Source organism: Tetrao urogallus (assembly GCF_951394365.1).
Source record: "Tetrao urogallus genome assembly, chromosome: 15".
Taxonomy (NCBI): Eukaryota; Metazoa; Chordata; class Aves; order Galliformes; family Phasianidae; genus Tetrao; species Tetrao urogallus.
In genome coordinates this window covers 12,857,144-12,877,680 of record NC_136828.1, presented here as the reverse complement: position 1 = coordinate 12,877,680, position 20,537 = coordinate 12,857,144, and the positions used below count along the sequence as shown (strand labels likewise).

The window sequence follows — 20,537 nt, the reverse complement described above, 5'->3', positions numbered from 1 at the left end:
GCAGCTGTGTGCTGGAACACTGAGAGCTCCGTATTTTGGTATCAGTCACTTGAATTATTTCAGTACTTGAAAGCACAGGCTGAATAACGCAAGGGCTCCTACATTGGCTTTATACAACTGTAAGTCATTGCATTGCTTTATTTTCACCTTTTACAGTATGATTTGAAACTGTCACCATGGACTTTTCACGTCTACATACGTACACTCCTCCCCAGTGTGTGCCAGAGAACACTGGCTATACATATGCACTCAGGTGAGAACTTTTTTTCTTCTTATAGAGAAACTGTATGTTCTCTGAATGTTGTTAACTCTGGAATAGCTTTCGTGGTAAGTAGAGCCTCTCTGCAGAGACGTGCTTGAGTGGGTCTGTTCTGAAATGTGTCCTCAGTGCAGGAGGGTGTATGTGCTGAACTGATGGGACAGTGATGGAGGCAATGACTCAGTGTTTATTAGTTGCTATGGGTGGATGAGTCCCCACCTAGTTACACTTTCTGTTTTCTCTCAGAATGTCACCAAATTCTTCCATGTTTGTTAGATCTTTAATGTTGTTTGTACGTCCTTATTGTTGCTAGAAGTCGCATATTGATCACTTTAAAATCAAAACTACCTGTTGTGTAAATATAAAAATGTCTTCTAATCAACTTTTATTGTACTTTTTTAATTAAACTGACCATTAGATTGTACTGAAATCATTTCAGTTTTCTAAAAAAAAGAAACTCCACCCAGAACTCTGCAGTCGTTGCTGTTTCCAGTGCAGTGCAGACAGTTGTTGTGGTGCCCGTTGGAGTTTTTGAATGCTAACAGAGCAGATTGGCTGTGGATTAAATCCATCTCGTTTTTCCTGTTGAGTTAATAAACGCATTTTGAAGCCAGTATGCATGAACGGGTCTGAGTGACTGCTTGGCTTAATTTCAGCTTTAAAAAAATGATTGCTCATTAAGATGGAGTGAGATTTGTTTCTTCTGTGCCTGTATATCATGGCTGTGTATTTGGTGTGTGTTAACTCAGTGTTTTGTTTGGAGAACGCTTGGCTGCTTGCCTACAAACCAGAAATTGGCAAAACCGTGCGATGACCAATTAATAGTAATTCTTCCTTTTGTGTGCTCTGAAGTTGAGTAGCTTTGTAGTTTTGAGGACTGGGTTGGGGTTCATTTTCTTATCTATATGCTGATGTCAGCAATTTTTGCAAAACTGAATGCATGACTGTTTTACCCATTAAAAGCAATTGCAGCTGTTCCTCAGGTCTTAGGAAAGCACTGGGTGCAATGTTGCTTAATGCAGGTGTGCTTTCCAGCATCAGGAAAGAGCGTGCAGGACAGCAGGAGATGCCCTGATTCTTCAGGAGGTTTAGGCAGTTTGTTTGGTTTGATGTCTCACGGTGTATCTTCGTTAAAAAGAGCTGCAGAATTGTCTAATTTGATTTCTTGCCCTGAGTTTTATATTTGTCTGAAACAATACTACTGTTTCCAACTGTGCAAGCTTCTCCAACTATTTTCTTTCTTGCAGAGGAAGGGAGAAAATAGAACTCAGTATTACCTTAAGAAATGAAGATTGTTAGCTCTGGGCCTATTTTTGTGTCTTGCAAAGAATATTACAGAAGTGAAGCTCAATAGTGTGCTCAAACTATCATGGGTTGGAACCAGGCTGAGCTGCATTGCTGTTCGTGCCCACTGTCAGACAGGAGTTTGTTTCTCTCGCAGGGATACCGAATGAGTGTGGCTGGCTGCCAGGAAGGGAGTGTGCAGAGCAAGTGCTGTTAGAAATCTGGAGTGCAGTTTAATTTGATGGTAGTTCTTGTGCAGAAGGCAACTGGAGTGTTTGGCTTCCTACATGAACAAGGATGGTCGTGTTGCAAAACTGAGGAATCGCAGAGGAGTTTTTGTGGAAGGGGAGAGTTGCCTCTACTGGAGCGTGCTGACATGGTGTTTCACTGCGTTACATGTTAGGGCTGCCTAAGCTGACTCTTACAAGTGGGCTTAATGAAGGCAGATAGTTATTCTGAAATTAATTCCATCATTGTAACTTTTCCTTGAATTGAAAGGAAAGATCAGACAGTGCTCTCTAAAACTTCCTCGTGGAAAATGGTGTGATGTTCAAAAAGTAAAGTAATGGGGGAAACTGCCTGGTGCAGAGCCTGCTTTCAGGGTCCATAGGTGAGCTGCGGTCTCGCTGTGTGCTGCTCCTCTCGTTCTTTGGGTCTGTTAATATTTGAATAATCTCAAGTGAGGTTGATTTCAGCAGAGCTGATAATCCCAAGTGTTTCCATGCTGAAGCTCCTCCTCCCCTGCCCACTGGCCCACATGGGCTTCACTTTATATCTGATAACACTCATTCTGCTTTCGGCAATTGGATCTTTACAGAATCTGGGAGTTTCTCTAAAGGAACTTGCTTGTGTGTGCAGCTTTGCAGGAAAGTTCATTGAAGTTAGATAGCACAGAGCTATTAATAGAGTTGGCTATGAGCTATTAAAAGGATTTCTATTAATACTCCCAGTGGTTGCTCTGAATTCATAACTGTAGCGGTTCTGCTTTGTGCTTTTATTCTTCCAACTCAAATCTGAAAAGCACTGAGCTGAAGTAACTAAATAACCTTTATCCTCCTTGAGCTGCAGGCCAGACCTGTGAGTCTCACACACCTGTCAACACACAGTTTCCTCCCCACCCCTCGAGCTGCTCTCTCCTTGTAGTCACCCACCTTCAGGGATGCCCTTTTTGTACCTCTCAGGTACTTTTAGCACTTTTCTCTTTCCAAACATAATGAGATTTTGGCTTAACTTTTGGGTCACTGCACTACATCACATACATCTCTTTGTAAAAGTGGATCAATGGAAGACTATCTGTATTTTTTTACACACGTTCTGGGACTGACCAAAGCCATGACTACAGCTCGAGGTGGTGTCCATCAGTTAACGTAAGTGATGCTCTCCTCACAGAGCAAATGGACGTCACATACTGTCTGTATGCACATGATGTCTGTTTGGTTCTACATCTCCTAGGTGCACTGCATTCTTCTATCACAATCTTAAGTAATCATGAACCTTACTGCCCACTTCTTTCCAAAGAGTACTTGTAAATTACATTTCATGCCCTCTAGAGAAAAGGTGATGTGTGCTAAAACTGGCAGGCATCATTTTCATTCTGCTTACCAAGTTATAACTTGGGATTGACCACTGGAGTGGGTATCTTCTAGGAGCTCATGTGAAGGAGGTACCAAGGGCATAGCTGGGAGTGGATGTGAGGCTGCTGAGGGCAGAGGTGTGCCAGCAGCCAGGGGAGCTGTCAGGAGGAAGGAGCCCACCTGCACTGTTACATGTTACCTAGGAGCACAGGCTAATTGCAACCTGCCTTCAGTAAGTTGTTTGGCTAGTCTTATGCATTTGGTGGGAATAATATCAATGCGTAGGTTCATTTCTGTCCTTTGGAAAAAGGCCTGTTTGTTTTTTTCTTGTCAATTTGTAAATTTAGTTTCTTCTATGGAAGGAAAAGATCTAACTTTCCAAAACTTGAAACTGAGGTGGGAAATTAAGGGAGATCTCCATCCTGTCCTGCCTTTGGAGACTTTCTTTCAATATGAAGAGGGTTATTTTCTTGCATAAATGGGAGAAGCTCTCTTGTTAGCCTAGGGGAAAAGATACAATGATTTTCTGTTGTCAGGTTTTTGTTTAAGGTGGTGGGGCCAACTCCAAGCTGGGTATTCAACCCAAACAGTTACCAGTGCTCATTGAGATACCCAGTAACAAGTGTTCGCAAACAGAAACAAATGAGCTGGTTACAGCTGTCAGCTTGCCCCGTGTACTTTGTATTCTTGTGAATTGAGTGTCTGTAAGAAATGCTGGGGGCAGATGAGGATAAGCAAATGCACAGTGGCAAGTGTAAATAGCAAAATGAGTTCTGAAACAAGTGGTAGGGAGGGACCCAACTGTAAACTATTGAGACTGATAATTTTCAGAATGGACAGCAGGAAGAGTCACATTTGACCTGTCTTCTCACTTCACCTCTGTCAGAACGCAAGCCTACATTTATCGTTTTTGAAATCACTGTATGAATTGTTACTCTGTGCCTTTCCTTGTGTGAAAACAGATGTAGTTGATACTTGGAAGCTCCTGGCTATTGCAATTTTCCCTTACCCCAAATACAGAGAAGGACTGATCACAACTCACGCACTAAAGCATGCTGGGTTTATGTGAAGCAGTGTTGGAGGCTCCTGCCTTGCCCAAGGTTGTGCTCTGTATGGGCAGCACTGGCAGGGCAGATCAGTGAGATGGAACAGGTGGTGCCACAGGCCTGCTGCCAGATCTGAGTACCTCTGGGCAATAGGAGTTATTTCAGACAGACCAGTCTGGTCCTGTGGGCCGAATGCCTGCCTGCTGCTGGAGCACCCAGCTGTTTGCCTGCAGTGTGCTGGCTGGATTAGGCTTTTTAGGTGGAACTTCCCATTTGTGTGCTCCAACTCTGTTGTATCCTACATGCAAGTCAGAAACTCGTTTCAGAAGCAGCCACCTGTCAGAGCTACGTCACTGCTTGGGGTGCTGCTGCTGGGACTGCCCATGTTAACTTGTTTGCATGCTAGAGTAATACATTACATATCACATGATTACTTTGTGATGTTCTGGGGTTTTCACACGCTGTGAGAAAAGTTTTTGCATTCAGAAGATTGTTTTTGCAATAATACTTGTTGCAGCAGCTTTTGTATTCTGGAGAGCATCCATTTCAAATTCAGACTGCACAATAGCATCTATTGAGCTCTACTTTATTTGCTTATTCCAGGGGCTCTTGGGGGCAGGAGCCTCTATAGGTAACACTTCATACCTTCTCAGTTTTCTTTTCTCTTCCTTTTGTTTTTGAGAGAGATTTAAAAAAAAAAAAAAAAAAAAAAAAAAGATGGGTGGGGAGATAAAAGGGCACCCAACTCCCAGAGCATTCAAGTAACTGCTGTTCCAGCTCTGTGTATCCCTGAGAAGACTCCAATGGAACGCTGGCCTAGAGCAGTTGTGTTGGGATGCTTTGGTTCACCATGCTGTAGGACCTGAGATTCTGCTGCACGGCGTCCTGTAATGACAAGCTCTGCTGCATTGCATAACTGAATGTTTCCTTTCATTGCAAGAACAAGTATTCTGCTCTAGGCTAAACTTCTGTCTTAGTAAATGCATGTCTTATTGATTCTTCTGCTTAATCTGTTTGTATTTGCCTTGCTCTGCTGTTGCATGCTCTGTCTTCATTGTGAGTTCTTGTGAAGCTTCTGAAAGAATCAAGTGTGTGCGTGTGGATTTGATTTCTGGCATACTGGAATGAAGCTTACTTACGTGTGTATTTGCTTCTGTGGGATAAAACAGCAAGCAAAAAATTGAATAAAAAAAAGATAAAGGAGAATTAAGTGTCGCCTTGTGACATAGAATGCATCATGATTTTCTTATTTGCAGCGAGGCATGGGAAAGCAGCTTTGTGTCGTAAATGGTTTCGTCTCTTAGATTGGTGCTAAAAGCGCCGTGTCTGAGGCTCACAATGCCTGCTCTGCCTCAGCTGCAGGTGTGGTTTCCATGGTATTTGTTTCTTTCTTGTGGTTTGCTTTCTGTTTGTTAAACCTGTAATAGGAATTGCTCTTTGTGCTCCTGTTATCTGGGTAATATTGCATGTTCTGTGGAACTTGCTCCGTAACCCCAGATAAATTGCTTTTAATTGGAGCTTAGCCTAGCTTGGAGGGCATGCTCATTTCTAGGGGGATTTTCTCTTGAATTCTAACTTCTCTGTTCTTATTTTGTTTTAGTTCAAGTTATTCTTCAGATGCTTTGGATTTTGAGATTGAACACAAAATAGATCCAGTGTTTGATTCACCAAGGATGTCACGGCGTAGTTTGCGGTTAGCTGCTGCAGGAGTTAATAAACCAGACAGTGCCCGAAATGATATTCTCCATGACAGCTCTTACTCCGGGAGCGTCACTTTCAGGGAACAGTCTTCTAAGTAAGCATTTTGTATCCTCACAAGTTAATTTCTTGGTTGCAGTCTTGAGAATTCCTGTCTGAACACGATAAAGCAGGAATGGATTACTTGCTGTTTCATTTCTTGTTCTCAGTTTAATATCATAATTTAGAGTGTATGGTTCACAATGAATTCTTTGTAAAACTGGAGGAGCACAGAAGTAAGATTGTGGCTGCCCAGTTACATCAGTGCTGAAAAAGCTTGTCTTTTTATTAAATTCTTTCATAAGTGAAAAACAGAAACTTGTATCTGTTAGTGCTCTTCTTATTTTCTCATTGCTTTGTTTTCTAGCATGGTGAAGCAGCGCAAAAGCATAAATAAGCAGTCTGGCAGTGTGAGAGACATGCCAAGGAAACATCTGTCCAGCTCTCCCGTTTTTAACCAAAGCAGCTTCTTCAGCCGTGCCAGCGATACGTCGATGGTGTCCACTGTGCTGGATGAGTCTTCGATTCGAGAGCAGACAGAAGTTGATCATTTCTGGGGTAGGTCGTGGATGCTATTGGTCATATCAGACTGTCAAAGCTGCTTACAGGTCGTGTGTGAACGTTTTCACATCTTCCCTCTCTTGCTCACCCATTTTCCCATTGTGCCCCTTGTGTGTACTTCTACTTCTATGTAGGTGTCTGCTTTGCTGAGATGCCTGCTGGAAATTCATTCACAACTCCATGGTGTGAACATTGGTGAACTTGTGTCTTTATTGTTTCAAAGTGTTGGTAGAATAAATATGTAAGTTCATGAAGTTTCTCTTGAAAAGCCAAAGGAAAAGCATATTTGTTTGTTACGGGTGGAAATGTGTTGGAATGTAAAGTGCCTTAACCTGAAAGTTTGAAGTTGGTGATGCCTCAAAGATTTCCTGGGGGTTTTTGTGTATGATTGATTAATAGTTTTTCGTAAGTGTGAACAAGCATCCTCTTCTGGAGTCAACCTCTTAATCTGAAGAGAAAATGCGAGAGTCGCCTTCATAAAGTGTTGTGTAGGAGATCAGCAACTTACTGTAGCACCCAGTTCAGACTGCTTGTTTCCAGTCAGTGCGTTTGTGACTGTCCCAGAGTGAGAATGCAAAGAAATGTTTCAATTTTAGTAGAAAGCATGGTAAGATTTGGGTTACTTGTCTGTGGTACCACTGTATTTTATAGATCCAGATTGAAAAGTAGTTACTAAGCAAGAAAAGCAGTGTAAGTTTGTGATTAGCTGCTTTGAAGTGAAATGGGAGGTAAGAGAAAGTGTAATTGTCATCCATACTTGACTGCTTCTGTGACAGGACACTTCTCATATCCTGTTATGATAGGATATATGAATCTTCTCCTGTAATGGACTGAAAAATGTTAGATCTTCAACTGACTTTTCTTTGCAGTCATAAAGTTAGCAGGACCCCAGCTTTGAGTTCACATCACACATCATAGTTGCTCATGGGGCTTTTCTTATCTTTGTGAACAAATTTTTTTTCTTTCTTCTTTGAAGGTCTTGATGATGATGGTGACCCTAAAGGTAACTACGCCTTTCTTTTGCTTCTCTAAAAGTTCTGTTTAATGGTGACTAATGACCTTAATAATTCTTGCACTGAATGTCCTGCTCCTGGTTCCCTAGGTAGTGATGCCACGCTCCTGCAGAGAAATGGTGATATAGCAACAGCAGAAACACAGACTACAATGATAAATGGCTACACGTGCAGTGACTGCAGCATGCTGTCTGAACGAAAGGAGGTTCTTACAGCGTACTCTGCTGCTCCTGGGCCATCTTCCAGGATTTATTCCAGGGACAGGAGCCAGAAACATGCATCTAGTAAGTAACTTTCTCTTGTGCTTTCCCTGAGTAGTAGAGCAGTATGTGGCTTAGTTGATACATTTTTGCACAGTGCTAATTAAGTACTGCTCCTACCCTGTTATATCTATTAATAACGAAATTCTTGTGATTCTTTTACCTTTTACGTGTCGGATGAACCTCCTCGTATCCTAATAGATTACATGATTAAACTGACACAGAGCACAATGGGCTGTTCATCCAGCATAGGTGTTCAGGCATCTCTTGATCTGTCACTGGACCTACATTTGTCTCTCCATGGATTTTCACATAGGAACTTTTTCAATGCGGTCCCAATTTCTTATGTGATTTGAATTTTCAAGATGGAGCAGAACCATTATTTCAGCAGTGCCTCTGTTGCCCAGGGAATTTCTGAGGAAGAACTCTTTCTTCTCACATAACCTTCCAGTGTTTATTTAGGAGCTGAACCTCAACCACTACAAGAACTGAACTCCAAAGGGCAGAACTGTTTTCAAGTTGACTTGTAGTGCCTACGTTCCTGAAGCATGGAACTGAATCTTCAGTGAATGTTCTGCCTTTCCAAGGCAATCTCTGTTCTCTGCAGAGTTGGCCTCACTTGTTCGTGGTGTCTGCCTGCCTCTTGCATTGCACCCTGAGCTTCTTGATGCTTGGTGGTCCTCACTAATCACTACTGAGGTGTTTCTTTAGTGGCCTGAAAATGAAGGGGAAAAAAAAAAACAAAGGACTCTGTAGGTGTGTTATTCTTTAATGATGTATATTTCCAGTTAGCTGTAAGTCTTTGGATTTTGGACTGCATGGTGCAACTTTAAGTACTTAAGGCAAGTTTTCCTTTTTGGAAATTGTGTGGCATAGGTAGGAATTCTGTTGTGTTGACATAATGAGCTGCTTAGCAACACTGTATAAAAGCTGTTCTGTTTTCCAGAGTTTGTATTCACCAAGGAGAATCTTAAAAATGAGCTCATCTTCATATGTTCTCCTGAACTTGAATCTGATGTTTGGGTTAAATGAGTGCTGGAATCGAGGAGCCCAAAATCATGGCAGGCTTCTGAAGTGTGGCTTTTTCTAAGAAAGCAGCAGCATGGAAAGCTTCATCCCTGCTGCTCTAAAGGAGAAGCATCTCTAAAGCACTTGAGGCAGACCACTGCAGTATCTTTCTTATTCCAGTGTAAAGGGGAGGAGAAGATGAAAAGTTATCTCCCTTTCAAACCAGAATTGTTTGGAGTTTTGGCATCACAAAATCAGTATCAGAAAACTTTAGTTATGTAAGGAAGGATTTTGCTATTTGTTGGAGTTTTTAATTCTCACTAAGAAGGTATTCTTGCCTTCAAGGCAGATACCTTGGCATTTCCTGCAGGTTGCATAGTCCATGCAAAAACATTGGCCTGTAATTCCTAATGCATCTAGACTTCTCGATTCATGCTTGCTGAACTTTCATACTCCTGGCTAGCCTGAAGCTTTTGATGCTTAGTTCTCACTTTTCTGCAAGCTAACGCTCACTGGCGAGTAGAGGTGCACCTCTTTGCAGGTAAATAATTTGTGTTCACGCTTCTTTTCCAATAGGAGGCACCTATTTCTACGTCAGTAAGATTCTGCGATTGGTCAAACATACTGCAGCATCTCTTGCATCACTATTAGTGCAACTATTTCAAATGGTTTTGCTGAAGCAGAGTTATGAATCTAAAGGTACCTTTTCAGTTGTCTTTCTCAGTTTCCACACAAAACCAGTGTGTGTTTTTTGTTCTTTGTCTTTCTTCTGGACTTCTATGGCACTATGATGTTTATCTATATCCTGGCTGGCTCCTATTTTCCTATCTTTTATTATTTTTTTAATTCTCTCACTTGTGCTACACTTTGCATATTTTTCTTCTGTTTTCAAAATACCAAACATCTTTGTTACAGTTAAGATCCATGTGTTGATTTCCTATTTTTTTTTTTTTAGTAGGAAAAGGCAGAAGTTGCTTTTCAGAGCTGTTCTGTGTCACAGCGTCAAGTCTGAACTTTTTTCTTCTTGCCCTTCAGTCCACTGCATACTCAGAGCTTTGTTATATCTGTCTTGCAAAGCTGAAAGTGCAGTTGTTGCTCTGCACATCTTGTTTCCCTTGACAAACTTCAGTTCCTCTTCGTTTTTCCTTCCGCATCATATGCTCTGAGTGAAACTAAATGCTGTAAGCAGAAAGTAATTGAGTTTTTGTGATTGTATGAAACTTTTTTGATGTCCAGTCTATTCCTTTCTACCTTAGTGCTTTATAACTCGGAAGTGCTCTCTTCTCAGTTACTTAACGTTTCTGTTGGGGACAACACGAGGATGTGGCTCATTGACAGGAATAGGAATTCAGGGATTGTTACTTAGGATTTTTTTTAAACTAACTTTACTATCTGAAAAGAAAATTTTTTTTTTTTTTTAAAACAAAAATGCCCCTTTTTATTTAAAGTAGAAAAAAGCAGGATTACACGAGGTAGGCTTCTTTCAGGGTCACTGTTCAGGTTTCCTTCAGGTAACCTGGCTTCTAATAGCAATCCAAGTGAGTTTGATCAAAATCCCGTGATAGGAAAGGCTTTGAGGTTGAGAATTATGTTCAATTTATCCTTTCTGGATATATTGCAGCTCACTCAGATTACTGTGGAAGCATGAATATAAAGGAGTTTTACAGAGAGGACAGCCGCTTTGGTGTCAGTGAGGAATCAATATGTAAGTATAACCACTTCTGTTGCCTTCAGCCTTGGGCTGTGCGCTGTGTTGTCGCTATGATAGCAGTTTGTGCTTTGTGCCTCTGTGGAAGCTTCAGAGTAAATGCTTATTATCTAGCTTAAATGCAGAGGGCAGAAAAGTGATTCCCATTCTGTACCCTTGCCCCAGACAAGTTTTAGCCTGTTGGGATTTGCTTGATGTTTTTTGGCTTGGTAACTGCTAATGTGAAGTAGACTTGTTCATGTTGTCTTGTAACGTTCTTGATTTGATCCTGGCTTTGTCCCATTAATCATCTGTTACCACAATCAACAGGTGATGACTGTAAGGGGAAGAAACAGCTTGAAATACACACCACAGAGCACATGCAATCCTCCAGGGCTAAAAGGGTAGCAAGGACCATTTCGCACATCTTTTCTTATGCAGGTTGACTCGGACCTTTTTTATTTTGCTTTTATTTTGCATCAATCTGTTAATCATTCATATTGTTTTGTTGTTTTTATCTTTATCCATTGAGTAGACTAAAATGTGCAGCGTTGGGGAAGTTGATTTACTTAACATCTTCTTCATTTTGACTTATTATGCTGATATTGGCTTTTGTGCAGGCTTGGTAGGCTGCTTATGTAGTTAAAACAAAGTGTGATGAAGGCATACAGCTTGTGTTTGAGAAAGAAAATTCAGATTGCTAGCTTATTGTGCTTTGGGAAGTCTATACTCTTGATAGGGTGGAGAGCTGCCTTTAAATAAAAGCAAGATACAAGGTATTGATATACAGATGGTTTGAATAAAGGGTTTTTAACATCTTATTTTTGTTCTAGTGATAGTCAATTTTTGCAGGAATCTTATATAGTGATAGAATCTTCCCTGTGAGATGGGCGTTCCCTAGCTTGAATGGCAGAGGCATCAAGAATCTGTTTGAATGCTCTTTGTTCAGCAAAGGAAAATGATTTGAGACACTTCATTCACCTAAATGCTTTGCAAAATATTGGGTTGGTATACCTATAGTCCCTCAGATTAACCCAGACATGGCTGCTAATCTGAAAGTGTAGGATTACTTTCTAAGTTGTTTGGTAGTTTGTTCCATATGGAGCAGTGCTAGCTGTGCATACAGTAACTGTTGGCTTCTGGGGGGTTTCAGTTACTGCATTTTGTCTTAGCATGCTGCATTTGACTTTTGCCTTCAAAGACTCAAAACTGACATTGTATTGCTTGCATCCTGCATTCAGTAGTGAATGTCTGGTTATCAATACATAGCATTATCAATTTTTTCTCTAGAATTTTAAACTTTAAGTATTTCCTCTTTTTAAACACGACTGGATAGTAAACTTGGTGTAAAATCTAGAACAAGAAAGATGCATAAAAAGTAATGTGTTTAAAGCATATTTTTATGGGAATAATTTATTTCCATTATCAGTTGCACTTGGCTTGCTTATCTAAATGCCATGCTACAAAATGTGAACTTTGGCTGTTGTGAAGAGGGAAGTGGTTTTCTAACTGCGCAGGGGTTGTTGTCCATTACGTCTATTGGTGTACAAGAGAATTCTGTTTCTAAATTGTCTTGCTTTTACTTAGATTCATATTTATTGGTGGTTTAATTTGCTTTTAAATAGTGAGGAAAAACAAGTCTGTAGATTGCTGAAGGGTATGGTTTAATACTGTGCAGAGCACGTAGTGGTCAGGGGATGGAGGCTTTTCTACTGCATGTATTCAAAGAACCTTATTTGTATGTTGCCACATAGTTAATTTGTTATAATCTAGGTTACTTTGTGCTGCACGTGTTGCGAACGGTGGGAGCAGCTGGATGGTTTGTGTCCCAGAAGGTGTTGGCTCTCCTTTGGCTGGCCGTTCTTTCCCCAGGTTACTACCCTGATTTGTGTGTATGTCTGTGTGTTGCCTGTTCCTTCTTGACAGATAGGAAGTTTGCAGTAGCTGGCTGACATTAATTCTGCTTACTCTGGAGCTTGCATAACTTGAGCGTGCAAGCTGCTGTGCTGTACTGACCAAAGCATGCTTAGTGAGAGAGCATCCTTCTGCTCACAGGTGTAGTGGGACACGAGCTAGTCTGCTTCTTGAGGGACTGAGCGTGTTAATAGCTCAGATGAGGGGTGTCAAAAAGAATGGGGTGTGTTTGGTTTGGAATTTGCTTCCTGCCATGGCATTCCTCGTAGTGAACTCACTCTGCTAATCTGTGCATTTCTTGAAGCATGCTGAGCTCTTTAGTGTGTGATAACTTGGACTTGACGTTTCTTGCTGAATTTTCAGGAAGATGTTGTAACCAGTGAGATCTCATCTCTTTGCATGGCTGCTATTTTTGTTGAGTAGCTGAGGTTATAGTGCTGTCATACTGTGAGATACATCTAGATGTTAGTAATCTGTGTGTTGCTTGTGCTCGTGCATTTCTCTGCTCTGCAAAGTACTCTAGGCCACAGCTGCATGTTCCTGTTTGGTGTCCTTGAACATGTGGTGCAGTAATGTCACCTCTTTTGTCTTCCAGGGAGAGCAGCTTCTGGCATCTTCAGGTTGCTTAGAGCTGGCTGGAATCAACTTCTTGCTCTGATGTCTTTGCTGAAGGTGTTTCTTCTTAGAAAGTATGTATCAATTATAAATCTTCTGTGAGCAAGTTCTGTTCCCAGTTGTCAGATGAAATATGGTAATATGGCTTCTTGCAAACTTTCTTCTCTTTCTCTAGATGCCTTCCAAAGGTTTCCAGGCTATTGCTGTTTCTCATCCCACTGCTGTTTCTACTAGGTATGTGAACTTACAGATTTCATAGCAATCAGCGTATGCTTACTACTGCTTCAGCAAAGAAGTACTTCTGGTTGGACTGTGGGATCATGGGGAAGATATAGAAGCTAAAAAGCCAAGTTTTGGTTTGTGAACAGTTTGTGAATGCTTCCAGAAAGTACTGGTGTGTCAGTGGGTTCTTGTTTCATGAAACTTCAATTTCATAGAGCTTTTCAGACATAGCAAGTAATTGTAAAAACACTGTAGTGCATTGCTCCTTTTCACAGGAGCAGCACTGAGCTCATAAAGATTCGGCTTTTCATTGTGTCAACCTGCATAAAAGCTGATGGCTTTTGGTTGCTGTCAGTGTGTTTATGGTTTTTTATTAATGCATTCTTTTTCTCCATACTTATTTTGCTTGAAATACCTTAGATTAGCTGGCAATGTTCCAGGCCAGTTGTCTTCTTTGAAAGAAACTCCTATTGAAAGTATTTACTGAAGACACTGAGCTATTTTTTGAGAAGCATTTTTGTGTCTTTTTATATCCTCAAAAAACTTCTCAGAGACACGAGGAGCTGTATGGAGAATAAGAAAGCAAGAAGATATTCTGTGTAGAAAATGCTGTTTCTTCTCACTAAAATATTGCAGAAATAAGTACAATCTTTGTCAAATTCTGTGTTTTCATGGAAGCATAAATTTTCTCAGACTTCTGCTAGACATTATGCAGTGTGGTGTGTAGTAAATAGACAAGATGTTTTCCAATAAGGTAAAAATTGTCAGTGAGTTATGGCCTGTCATATTCAATAGGTGAGATCTGTGTCCCAGGGGAGCAGTAGCATAAGATTAAGGTTAAGAACGTATCATATATAAGCAGAAATCACCTGCAAGTGGTACTGATACTGCCTAATGCTTCTGGGTGCTTACCTTAACAGTTTTGAAATTGCCTCATGTAGATAACTTTTATTCAGGCTGGAGTAGTTTACTGTGTGGCAAAACATAAGATAATTTGTAGATTGAACTCCCTTTTTTGCTTTTGTTTTTGCTCACTGAAGGTTTATGGTTCTGGGGGTTTGACAGCTTTGTTGCACTGTTGCCTCTGTTGAACCGGACGAGAATTGATAAAGTGCAGAGCACAGATGACTCTATTTATGTTCCTGGTCCACAACCTGATTCTTCTCATTCTGTACAGCCTCCAAAGGTAAGGGAGAACAGTCTGGGCAAGAACTTTCCCTTCAGACCTCCTAACTCCCTTCTTTGGCATTTTGCAATAACCACTTGACACCCAAGAGTAATAAAAATTATTTTTATATGTTAAACAAATGAATCTTTCTACCTTAGGATACCATAAATATATTTGATTCTGCTCGTATAAATGAGCTGGAAAAGCAGATGGCCTTCGTGTCCGACAAATGCCATCATCATGATGAAGAATATAGCAAAGTGCTGCTTCTACTCCATAATCTTCAAGATCAGGTTGCCCAGATGGGTGACAGAAATGAAATCTTGAAGCTAATAAGAAATGTGATGGATCAACATCTTAAAGATAAGAGGCTGGAGGAAAAGGTAACGGTAAGTCAATTACTGACCATTTCTGAGACTGATCAGAGCACTGCTCTGTTAATGCTGTTGATCAGTGATGTGACTTCTTAGGATTCTCTTTGTGGGGTGGAGTTGACTTATCCTGTCATTTACTGTGCAACAGTTATTTAGCATTCTTGAAAGCTTTGGTCACAGAACGAATGAAACACCATTTTAGCAAAGCACTTTGTACTCAAAGTATGCTGCCTTCTTCTTTCCTGTTTTTAAGACTGACTTCCTGGCTTTACATCAAGAGCACAACATGCGCATCGTAACGTTGGAAGATCTTCTTAGAAAACTCTCTGCTGAGTTTAAGGTATGAAAGTTAGCTTTTCTAGCTAGATATAATAGTAATGTTCTGATGAAATAGGCAACAAACTATTTATTTTCTTCTGTCCTCAAACCTAGTTTACTTCACACTAGCTTTGAACATTTGTTTCACTGCATGAAACAACAGGTTGTTTTGCTGCTAGTGTTCTTTCTTTTCTCCATTCTTGGCAGTGTTTTCAGTTCAAAGGTTAAAAATTGAACAGGAATGTGGGTGCTATTTGGGATAAAATCTTACTGTACTGTACTGAGGCACAAACAGAAGTAGGAACACAGCCTCGTATAGGTGGTGCTAGAATGTCTCACTTTTTTCACTTGATGTTTTTTGTCTGTCACTTGTGTTATTGTGTTAAACCAAACTTCTGTTCTTGTTTTTAGGACATTCAGAAGGAACTTGAAATAGCCAAAGCAAAAGCAATAAGGTATGAGCACTTAATTTTTTGTCTAGCTTTGAAGCTCACTAATGGTGATAGGCTTTTTTTTTTTTAATAGGGCTATCAGTTCTTAGTTGTGACAGACTTCTTGTGCTTTTACAGACATGTAAGAGTTCTTCCTCAAACTGCTTACTATACAGTGGTTGGTTTTGATGCATCTTATATTTTTAACTTTTTAAATCTTATCAACTCTCACTTTCAGCCATGGTTTTGGTTTGTCAGACAAACTGCTGCCTGCTAACATACAGTGTAGTATCAGGAAAAAAACCCACAGAATTTCACTAAGTAGTTCCCTGTTGGGAGGAGAAAACACTGACTTTGTGAATTCTTATTTTTACACTTAATTGAAATAGCTTTGGAATGTTGGCTACTGCTTTCCATAGCACACACTGAGTGCTGATGAGCACAGGTTACACAACTACTGCTCACAGGCTCAGCTGAAGACAGTAACTTCATAGGCAGGTGTTAAGGTAACTTGAAACTTGCTCTAATCAGTGACCAGCTCAAGCAAGCAAAGCTTGGCTGGTCTGCCAAACTAGAAATCTGTATTTGTCTGAGTTACTGAGTTGTCAGTGGGATGATGTCCTGAAAGTCATTGCTTCTGGATTTGTTCAGAATTCTGAAATATTTCCTTCTATTATCTTCATCCTAAGGATCTGAAAGCCTTCAAGGAACTGCAAACTTATGATGTCTATCTCAATGGATAACTGAACTAGGAAAGCACTTTGTATTTAGACAAATGTATTCTCATGCCTTTAGAATTTGATGGAATGATTGAAACGAATTGTTTCCTAATTTTTGGCTATTTGTTTTTGTCAGAGATGGTGATGAACATAACCAACTCTTATCCAGAGTTAAAAAGCTGGAACTAGAGTTGTCTCAAGTGAAATCAGAGCTGTCAACTGGAGAAAGTGTGAAGACAAGTTATGAGAAAATAGATGTTATTCATGAAAAAGTAAGTTCTGGCAACCATCCTAGTGAAAGTCAGACTAGATTTTGTTCACAAACTTTTTTTGAAAGGCACTGCTAAAGTGATATAGGAGTAATATTCATCTTAAGAAAACAGTAGTGCTTCATGGAGTGGTACTATGATTTTTTTTTCCCATTATTGGTAGCACCTTACTAGGTGAGCTTGTGGTCTGTTTTTCACAATGGCAGCTTCGTTTGCATTTGAGATAATGCAGTGTCAGTTGAATGCACTGTACTGTGCTGTTATAGTGCCATCTCATGCAAATGTGGAAAAGTAACTCATGTAAGCAGTAGCTGGGTTTGTCATCTGGGACTTCTGTTAAAAATCATGCTTTATTTCTTTAAACTTCTGTAAGGTTCAGTTGGAATGTAGTCAATAAAATGCAGCAGTCCTCAAGTTCTTATTTTAGTCCAAGTTGATATTCCAGTGTTATCACGAGTTATTTTATCTATGTGTACAAAATCAAAGTATGCCATAGGTGAGTAGTCACTGAAATGACTGCTTTATTAGACCTGATAAGTGTGCTGCTCCCCTTAGAGTTGCCACAGTCCCTTTGAACTGTTGCAATCAACTTTTCTATTCTGAACCATCAGTCAGACTTCCTTACATAAAGCCCTTCATTAGCAGGACTTTTAGCTGCTCCCAACCCAATGAAGCCTCCTGTTCATCCATGTCTTCTGCATAATTACCTGTTCTGATACTCTAGTGTAAGTCACTGCAGTTAAAACACATGTGAAGGCTGGGTTTCTCTGTAGTACTGGAAGGATGTATTGACTTCATGTGTGCCTACTAGATGGACTTCATAAACCATGAAGTAATACTAATCATTTCTATTCTAATTGTTGGTGAATAGGTAGATGCCCAGGTTAAAGAATCTGTCAAGATGATGGTTTTTGGTGATCAGCACAAGGACTTTCCTGAATCGCTTCTCCAGTGGCTTACATCCAATTTTGTGACCAGAAGTGATCTGCAAACTTTGCTGCAGGATCTGGAGTTGCAAATTCTCAAGAATATCACTCTGCAGATGGCTGTAACAAACCAAAGAATCACATCTGAAGTAGTAACAAATGCTGTGAATAACGCAGGGATTTCTGGAATCACAGAAGCAGTGAGTCAGCTGAAGTGCTGAGTTCAATAAAATTGTCCTTTACATGCATTTGGTGGAACACAGCTGTCTATGTCAATGTTAATGATTTTAAGAGGTGCCTGTAAGATTAATTGAAATGGGCAGAACTATGGGAAATTGAGTGCACTCTTACAGCAGTTGTTGTCTACTCTGAATGTGCCTTTTTTTTCCCCAAAAAAGTCTGCTATCTTGAGTACAGAAGAATTCCCAAATGATGTGGGCAGATGGGGGGAGGGTAGAGAATCCCAGTTCTGAAGAGAACATCAGGCAAGACGTAGTATGAATTTGTTTTGAGCCATTTGCTCAAGCATTTACAAGCACACTTTATGTTGACTGATGCTCTCAAAGATTTGCAGTAGGGTGCAGCATCTCAGAAGGGGGTTTGCCACCTGTCATGTGAATGTATCAGCTCTTGTCACTTCATGTTGTCTTTCCTTTCTGTTCTTCTGTGTGCACCTGTAGCAAGCACAGATCATTGTAAACAATGCGTTGAAGCTGTACTCCCAAGACAAGACTGGGATGGTGGATTTTGCCTTAGAATCTGGAGGTAAACAGAAGAAATCCTATAATATTAGGGAAAATGGTATACTTCCAATAAAAACAGATCTAAATAATTGAGAACCACAAATCTGTATGTGTGAAGGGACTGGACATCACTGAACTTATTATGGAAAGTGCACAATCTTTCAGTCTTCTGAAGTGAAAAATCTATAATGATTACTTAAAATAACGTATTTGACAGAAGCAGAGCATTGGAAAGTTATTAGAGATTAATGAAACCTTTCATATTTGGTTGAGTTCTTGTTGTTTTTTAAGGGGGGGAAATAAAAAGCCTTTAGGAAGGAATGAAAAATTACTTCTGCTAACTTGATTTTATCTTTTTTTAAGGTGGCAGCATTTTGAGTACTCGCTGTTCTGAAACCTATGAGACAAAAACAGCGTTAATTAGCCTCTTTGGAATTCCTCTGTGGTACTTCTCTCAGTCTCCCAGAGTTGTTATTCAGGTAATTAAAAGTAAAGTAAACAAGTTCAGCAGTGTTATTTTGTGTTGAGTGTCCTGGGGTGGTTTTTGGGTGCTGAGTGTTTTTCTGTAATAGGCTCCTCTGGGGTGGGGAGGACAGGGTACTTTGAACTTTGTTCTGAGAGTGTGATTATTCCTGAAGGCCCTTGGCGTTGCTTAAGGCCCTTCTTTAACAAAACTAAGGCTCTCATAGCAGCCTTGGTGCTGCACTGGATTTCTGCAAAATGTGGGCACTGGGAGGCTCCTGTTAGAAAGCAGTCTTCAAGAGAGTGCTGGCAGTTCAGTTGGATCCACTGCCTTTGTGATGAACACAATTAAAACTGCAACCCCTGTCTTCCATTCTATTGTATAGTCCTTCTAGCACAAAGTATCATTTCATGTTTGGTCTTTGGAGGCAGGATTGGACTTGTGGTTAGGAGTGGAGTTATTCAGTAACCAGTAAAACACACAATAACTTGTTCTGCCACTTATTATCTTTTTAAGACCAGTAATTCAGAATTCATTGCAAAAACAAAATGCAACAAACGTTTATGTTCTTTCTTGTCCTGTTCTTTCCCCACCTTTCTGTCTGCTTGCCCTGAAATCTGTTCAGCCGGACATGTATCCAGGAAACTGCTGGGCTTTCAAGGGATCAGAGGGATATCTTGTAGTTAGGCTTTCCATGAAGATCTATCCTACTGCCTTCTCGTTGGAACACATACCAAAAACACTTTCACCATCAGGAAATATCACCAGTGCTCCTAGGAAGTTTTCAGTATATGTAAGTCTTGAGTTTTAAACTGTTGGTGTTTATAAAGAGTACTTATTGTATATCCTGGAAATAATGAGGGAGAACAGCTAAGAAGAGAAAGTGGTGTTTCAGTTTTTGCTGTTAGAATTGTTCGTATTCTTGATGAGCTTCGGGATCTAGAAACAAGTGCTAAAAGTAGTTTGGAGGGATATTTATTCTCCTCGTGCTTGTTAGAATCGTGAACTTCTGTGAAGGGAGGTAGCAGTTCTGTTTGTCATGAGCAGGTCATATTTTGCAGTGCGATGGTAGTAAATTAGCTCCTTAGTTCCTGCTATAAAAGTTAAGGAGTTTGTATGTTTTCACAGTCAAACAATAGCAGGAACTGAATGTACAGCTTGTCTGAACAAGCACTGAGTTGCACGGGAAACATTCTAATCCTTGCATGGTAGATTTCTGGATGCTACTTGTTGATCCTCAGTTACATAAATATGCTTCTACAGTTTCCATACTTGAGAGAAACAAATCTTTATCTCATTGTTACAGGGCTTAGATGATGAATATCAAGAGGAGGGCACGTTTCTGGGACAGTATGTCTATGACCAAGAAGGGGAGCCGCTGCAGATGTTTACAGTGGTAAGTTTGGGTGATGAGATTTAAAGTGTCAGGAGAGACTCGTTTTTTATGGCAGTACTCAATGACCTGTGAAGAGAAGGGCTGCATTCTCTGTTGGGCAATGTAAAAGCAGGTGTAGGAAGTATTTCTCTATTTGCATCAAAACCCATCATCTAAATAGATAAGATGAAATGTTTCTGCTGTCTGGACACAACTGGTGTGAAAGTAACAAACTTATGAAGAATCAGCTTCACACTTATTCTGCTCCCTTCACAAGCAAGGAGCAAACAAAGTAGGAAAGCTCTGTTCAAAGTGTTAAAAATTTCCCAAGCCATAACTTAATTACTAATAAGAGTGAGTTGCAGAAAGCAAGTTTGGTTGAGAATGCAACTTTGGTTGTGGCAGTTTATACTAGAGAGCTAACTGTAGTTTGTGTGTTTGCTCTTTCTTTCTCCAGGAGAAAAGTGAGAACGTATTCCAGATAGTGGAACTGAGAATTCTGTCTAACTGGGGACATGCAGAGTATACCTGCCTTTATCGGTTCAGAGTGCATGGGAAGCCTGCTGAATAA

At 40.3% G+C, this 20,537-nt stretch overlaps 1 protein-coding gene across 1 annotated transcript; it reads left to right on the top strand.

Moving 5' to 3' along the window:
• Positions 1-167: 167 nt before the first annotated feature.
• On the top strand, positions 168-20,537 carry SUN1 (Sad1 and UNC84 domain containing 1; the record flags this gene model as incomplete). Its single annotated transcript, XM_079543150.1, has 22 exons — positions 168-253; positions 5,764-5,958; positions 6,268-6,458; positions 7,438-7,464; positions 7,564-7,758; positions 9,319-9,441; positions 10,364-10,447; positions 10,760-10,870; positions 12,203-12,301; positions 12,939-13,032; positions 13,134-13,192; positions 14,221-14,366; positions 14,507-14,731; positions 14,976-15,062; positions 15,452-15,495; positions 16,327-16,462; positions 17,331-17,585; positions 18,066-18,150; positions 18,492-18,607; positions 19,217-19,384; positions 19,898-19,987; positions 20,424-20,537. The coding sequence occupies exons 1-22, from the start codon at positions 177-179 to the stop codon at positions 20,535-20,537; spliced, it is 2,721 nt and encodes a 906-aa protein (XP_079399276.1). The 5' UTR covers positions 168-176.